The sequence below is a fragment of the Cyprinodon variegatus genome, unplaced genomic scaffold (assembly GCF_000732505.1).
Source record: "Cyprinodon variegatus isolate N-32 unplaced genomic scaffold, C_variegatus-1.0 Scaffold1373, whole genome shotgun sequence".
Taxonomy (NCBI): domain Eukaryota; kingdom Metazoa; phylum Chordata; class Actinopteri; order Cyprinodontiformes; family Cyprinodontidae; genus Cyprinodon; species Cyprinodon variegatus.
This window is the reverse complement of record NW_015151826.1, coordinates 80,612-87,519: the sequence shown is the minus strand read 5'-3', so window position 1 is coordinate 87,519 and position 6,908 is coordinate 80,612. Positions and strand designations below refer to the sequence as shown.

The 6,908-nt window shown below is 43.0% G+C and overlaps 1 protein-coding gene across 1 annotated transcript in view; it reads right to left on the bottom strand.

Moving 5' to 3' along the window:
• Window positions 1–6,908, bottom strand: part of hydin (HYDIN, axonemal central pair apparatus protein) — a 120,906-nt gene that overhangs the window by 81,128 nt on the left and 32,870 nt on the right. Inside the window, exons 24-27 of the mRNA XM_015402595.1 lie at window positions 6,295–6,415; window positions 3,957–4,166; window positions 993–1,172; window positions 734–908 (exon numbers count right to left, since the gene is read on the bottom strand). Of these exons, the coding sequence (XP_015258081.1) occupies window positions 734–908; window positions 993–1,172; window positions 3,957–4,166; window positions 6,295–6,415 (686 nt within the window). The remainder of the gene's footprint in view (window positions 1–733; window positions 909–992; window positions 1,173–3,956; window positions 4,167–6,294; window positions 6,416–6,908) is intronic.

Genomic DNA, 6,908 nt, shown 5'->3' with positions numbered 1-6,908 from the left:
GGTCCTGAATCCAATACAAATCTGATCTTTTCATTCATCCTACTTGTACGTCATTCTGTGTCTTGCTACACAGAAGCTGAAAGAAAAACAACAACCATGGCGAACTATAATGCAGAGAGTAGTATGTATATTGCAAAGATTGTGTTTTTAAAGTTGGGAAAGATCGCTACCATCCATGTTTACTTCCGTAAACACAGCTTAGGCTGACATCACGTCCTTAGTTGCTCATGCGGGAAATGCGTTGTATGAATGTAGCTCACACAGGAGATGAGAAATGTGAACGGCAAAGCAAAAAATTTGGATTACACAAAAAAATCGGAATTGAGCATTAAGGCCTGCAGTGTGAACGTAGCCTTAGACGTCATTTTTTTATGCTAAACCTGGTCGGTCCGTCATGGTCTTGAATTTGTCCAGGAATAGTTGTGTAACTGTGTTTGGTCTGATTTGGTCCCACTTTAATCCAAAAATAGATGTTTTCAACGATCAGAAAATTACGGCTTTTCATCTTTCACTTTTCAACCAAATGTAGACATTGTTTGAACGTAAGTCACTTTGTCTTTACAACCAAATTATGCTTGGTAGGTAAAATGAAATTCAAGCTAATGCAATAAACATCAGCAGGAAGATTAGAAAATATTTTTGTCACTGGCACCAGTGGGATAATTAACAGTGCTGAGAATTAAACTCTCTCCTAGTCTATATCTACTGTATCTTTAAGCAGGTTTGAACATACACAGGTTTTGTGGTAAATTCACTCGGACTATTGGGAACACTCCCATCCCAGTCAGAATTATCTCCTGTGGTTCTAAGAAGGGCACTTCAAGATGAAACTGCTTCTCGAACCGCTCAGGGATGCCAGGCAGATAAGTAACACGCAGCTGCTTCTCAGAACCAGCATCAATGTAACCCTAGTGACACAAACAGAATGTAAAACAATAAAAACAAAATTGCTGTTTCAACAAATTCTAATGAGGACTTTATGGTTGACTCACCACAGCTGGAAGTACTAAGGGCCGTCCAGCTGTCATTTTCTGTCCAATAATCAGTGCTCCTCTCTCTTTATCAACCCCTTCAGTCTCCTCTGCATTTGAAGGGTGTTTAATGCTGTATTGAAAGCCGGTTTTGCCAGTATTCCTAACACACATTTTAACTTCACTCACGCAGTAAAACAGCTGGAAGACAGAAAGGAAATAAAAAAAAAAGTCTGGATTGAAAAGCATGTCAGTAAATTGATTATCAATCAATGAATTAGTCCTTATTGTCAACTAAAATTTGCATTGTAGTACAGATTTCAGTTTCAGTACAAACCATCCATCACATACATCATATGAATTGTTGGGGATGGTGGGCTTGCGTGTCAAAGAACACTGCTGTTAAGCGCATTGAGGCGGTTCCTTTAAGGCGCTGTCTTTAATCTCTGGAAAGGTAGGAGCCCGCACCTAGGGTCATCAGATCACCTATCTAGATGTTAATTCCTGAATACAGGCCGCAGCAAGAGTGTGGTCTTAGGGTGCCATGGAGACACCCTGGACTGTTTTGAGTGTTCTGACTGGAACATGTTCAAAGCTGCAGCAACCTATGGTAACAAGATCAATATTGATGAGTATGCCATGACTGTGTCAGCTTAGCAACAAATACATTGAGGACGTGAGCGCCACAAAGAACACCATCACCCAGGCCAACCAACAAACCTGGATGAATGGGGAGGTTCGGAAATCGCTATAAGCATGGAACTCAACCTTTAAGTCTGGTGACAAGAGAAGCACTGAGGACAGAGTGTGGCAACTTGAACTGTGCCATCAGATCAGTGAAGCAGACCCACAGCCAGAAGATCCAGGATCTCTTCCACAATGCCAGCAACACCAGGAGAATGTGGAAAGGCATATGGGTGATCACAGGCTACAACACGTCCGTCCCCCCGGTGGGTGCAGCTGATGCTTACATCCGTTGCAGTTCGCCTACCGACAAGCTCCAGTGAGAATGCCATCTCCTCTGCTCTTCACCTGAGACTAGCACACCTGAAGGAGAAAAACAGCCATGTGCGGATGCTGTTTCTGGACTTCAGTTCAGCTTTCAACACCATCACCCACAGCATCTAATAGGAGAACTGGAACAGCTGGGCTTCAATACACCCCTCTGCAACTTGCTGCTAGAATTCCTCACAGACAGACGTCAGTCAGTCCAGGCTGGACAGAACAGCTCTGATGTCATAATCCTTAGCACAGGCTCCCCTCAGGGCTGTGTCCTGAGCTCCCTGCTGTTCACCCTGATCACACATTATTGCGTCCCCAGGTTCACCACCAATCACATTGTGAAGTTTGCAGACGACACCACGGTGGTGGGCCTCATCAGTGATGACAATGACCTGGACTACAGAGAGGAGGTGGAGCAGCTGGTGGACTGGTGCAAAGATAACAGCCTGATCCTGAACGTGGAGAAGACGAAGGAGATCATCTTGGACTTCAGGAAGGCCCCGGCCTAACCACGCTCCACTGGTCATCAACAGCTCAGCACTAGAGGTGGTCAAAAGCACCAAATTCCTGGGGGTGCACATCACAAACACCTTCCCCTGGAATGTAAACACCACCTCACTGATCAAAAGGGCACAAAACAGCATGTACTTCTTGCAGAGGATGAGGAGAGCCCACCTGCCCCCACCCATCCTCACCACCTTCTACAGAAACACCATAGAGAGCGTTCTGACCAGCTGCCTCACTGTGTGGTGTGGAGGCTGCAGCACCTCAGACTGGACGAAGGTGTGAAGAGTAGTAAGAACAGAAGAGAAGATCATCGGGGCTCCTCTTCCCTCCATTAAAGACATTTCATACCAGCACTGCGTGTTCCCATTGGGAACCTACTAGCACTAAGTTACTAACTAGTTAGCAAGATGCTTCCGGGACACCAGCCACAATCAAACCTGCTTGCGAACCTTCCGCCACAACAATCCCGCCCCTTTGATAATGGACCAATCACATTCACTTTATTCACTCGTGTAAAGTCAGGCACCGCTTGGGAGAATTCGGAAACGCAACGGTTGGAACAGCCACTTCCCTATGACTTTAAGGCCTTTCTTTCAAACTTAGAACTAAAGCCATCTGCAAAAAAATCAAATGGTAGCAAAATGCCCAGATAGAAAATTATAAAGGTAGTAATGCTAAAGGCTACCAAAATTATGTTAAAAATAATTAAAGAACTGGAATAGTGTTTTTTAAAAAACAAAAACCTTTATCACGTTAAAATGCTGTGAAGAGAACAAACTCCCTGCTTTCAGCAGTTTTTAGACTTTGAAGGAGAAAGGGTTGTTTTACAGATTTGGTTGATCAGATACTTTGGCCCACAGTCCACCACAGTAGATGGCAGGAAAGTGTGTTAACGTGTGACACCATCCGTCGATGATCCCAAGAAGAAGAAAATAGTTGTTTTGTGGTCTGTGTCAAGTTAGCCAGGCAGCTAGCTGACAATAGCCCGGCTAGCTGCACAGAATTAATTACTGCGGTAACCAATGTGTTACTGCTTCATTAAAACTTTTTTTTGGACATTGGGAACCAGTGTCCATATTTCATCTTGACATGATGACCAGAGAAGAGTTTAAAAGTCTGGTGAACAAGCAGCTGTAAGAACTCTGCAACCTCCCCTCTCTCAGCCATAGGAAATCCCACAGAGGTGTGACCTTTTATTTTCAGTGGGAAACAAAATGTAAATGTTTATAATCTATGTCCTGTGATTAAAAATAAGAAACATTGGTGGATTGAATCCTGAGGTTAATCAGTTTGTTTGAAAATTAGTCCAGATGTTTGTGAAAATAGTCTATGAATAAAGTATCTACTCTACTCTGATGGTTCCCAAAATTTAGGAATAACTATTTATCAAAAAGCATAAAGACACTTTTTGAAAGGAAGACGTGAAAATTAAAATAATTGAAAATAATCTAAACTCCATATATTTGTTTAACTTACCACGGATCCCAAGTCCAGATGGGTTGATTCAATACTGTAGGAGAATTCTGAGATCTCTACTCTGACTTGGACTATATACGTCGGTCCATCTTCAACATAGCACTGAGCCACCACCTCTGTACAGGTGTTCTCATGGCTGTGGAATGAGAAAGTCATGAGCTGTTGGTCATGAGGATTCAAAACACCATAAATGGGTAGGATGTCAAAAACCTGTAGAGACCAAAACAGAAAGAGAAGAACATTAGTGCTACACAATAGATGGGCTCAGGCTATAATTTGGATTAACATTAACATGTTGGTCTAGCTGAGGAGTGTTAGCCCAGTGGTTAGAGCAGTGCGCTTGTGATCTGAGAAGGTTGCAAGTAGCTGGTTTGATCTCCACAGCTTGCGCTCTGGGTTCCTGAGCAAGACCCTTAACCCCACACTGCTCCCCGGGCACACACCATGGCAGCCCACTGCTCCCCAAAGGGATTGGTTAAATGCAGAGGTAAGGTTTGCAGTTCTCTAATAAAGTTTAATTATTATATGAATGTCAGCTAATTCAAACAAGCCTAGAGTCTATGTGTCATGGTTCTCCCCTTTTGGGACTGAGTTGTTAGTTTTCAGCTATCAGTTATTCTGTTTTGTTGATCTTTGGTTTATTTCACATTACAGTAGTAGCCATTCAAAATTTCCCCACTTTTCTTGATGGGTCCATGGCTGGTCCCCTACAATTCCTTTTTTAACATCAGTCTGTCATGATCTGGCCTGATTGCTCTACCTTGATTGGTTATTTTTTTCACCTGCCGTTTTCCCTCCCTGCATGCAATTATCATTTATTCCTCTCACCTCTTTCCTTTGGTTTGTATTCTGTTCAGCCTGCGCAATCGGGGCCAGATCATTATTTGTTTTCTGTTAGTCTGTCTGTTCAGTTTATGCAATGGTTCATGTCCTGGATCCTGGCGGCCAGTGGAAAGAGGGTTTTTGTGTCTGTCTCGTTTTCTGCTTGTCTACTGTTCCTCCACTGCTGAGTCCTCTGGGTTTTTGCCTCTTTATAAGGGGAGGTTCAGTTTTTATTCCAGTATGGCTCCAAGGTGGAGACCAGTTTAAAGGTCCTGCTTAAATTCTGGTTCTATGTCCTGTCTCTGCTACCCTCTTCCACTGAGCCTGCCCGTTTGCACCTGATCCTGTCTGCTCCTGTGTGTGTCCGCCCGGTCACGTTTCTGGACTCTGTTTGGAATCTGAACCTGCTTGGGAGCTCTATGGTGCCTGGAAGCCTGGATCCCGTCTCATCTGTCTGTTCCTGCCAGTTCTGTCTGTTGCTGCCTGTATCCCTGGCCTGAATCACCTTCCTGCAAATCCTACGGAGCTGCTGCACCGGGGACACTCTGGGTGACACGTGCCCATCGGCTCGATCGATCCCCCTTCATGGGTGATGGACTGAACTGTTAAACCAGGTAAGTGACTCAATGAGATTATCATCTTCTGTCAGATGATCATGGTCACTTACTGGTGTTTCCCCCACAGAGTGTCTGAGATTGGGCGGTGCCCCGGCCCCCTACTGCAGCATCCGTGAGCCGCAGATCCCTTTAGTTCACTATCACTTTAGTTTTGTTGGTTTTTATTTAATAAAGGCTTTGAACTTTCCTAATGACTGTCTCACCTTGAATACTGGGTCCATCTGTCCTGCTTTATGACACAATCTTTCTTTCTTAAATGATTTGTGGACATTAAGATCTAAAGACAAGCATCTTCTCCTGGTCAGACCCTGTAATTCAGTGAAAGGCTGGAGTCAGAGTAAAAAAAAATATGCAAGAGGGGGTCACTCCAGTGGCTGGAAGTTGTAGGGGATTTTGCTGGGAGTTGCGGGGAAGTGGCCATTTTGAATGGCTGCTCCTGTATATTCAAGTAGTCTTTAGTTTTGCTTCCTTGTCCTTGTTTCCTTTCCCCTTGGCTTCCTTCTGGTTATTTCCACTCACACCAGCTCCATATTCAGCTCATTAGCCCATCCTTTGTTCTGTTCCCTTTATATACACCACCTCTGCGGTCATGCAATGCTGGTTCCTTGTTGTTGTAAGTTGCTTCCTCTTCTCTGGCTCCCCACATGAGTTTTCCCTTATGTTTTCTGGTTTTTTGTTCTTTGTATTTTTCATTTTTGAATGCCTGCCTCAGTTTTTTTATTAAATCAATAAGAACTCATCTCTGCTTCACTCATCTCTGCTTTTGTGTCCTCAAGCAACTTAACCCCCATTATTGACACTATGAGGCTGATCAGACTGTTTAGAGTGACATGGTAAGATTTGCCCACTAGCTGTTGCTGATCCACGCATGTTATTCTTCCATTTCCATATTAGCCTACCTCATCCACATGTAAAGGGTTCGGTGAGCTGCCCTGATCATCTGCTTTAGGTCTGGGAGAGAACTGAGAGGCTTCAGTCTCTGTATGCTGATCCCACTCTGTTGTTACCATTTCTGGTTTTCTATGAATGCAAAACAAAATTCAAACATCAGTTTATCAATATAATGATTTTTCTCTTTACATATGAAAAATTCTACATTTAAAGAAATATAATTGAAAACCCACTGTAACAGACAGAGAACAGACGGCGAGACACCATATTATGACCCTGAAGGCTGGCTAAATAAAGATTAGCCTTCTGGTATTGGTCATAGTTTCTGCTATATAAACTTATCAAACAAAAAGCAACCAAAAAAACAAGGAAATCATATAAAAAAAATTCCTTATATTTTATGATAATGGTTTCCAGATAATGAACACACACAGTTTGGGTCAGAGAAAATTAAGATATTGCAAAAAAGTTAAACATTGGAAACTCAGTATTAACTGAAAAAGTATGTAAAGGTTTCCATCTTAATGGTTTCTTAGTGTTTGCCTGTAGACCACACAATCAATCAAACAGTTGCTACTTCACAAGGGTTAAGGTATTTACTAGAGTTGCACCAATGCCATTT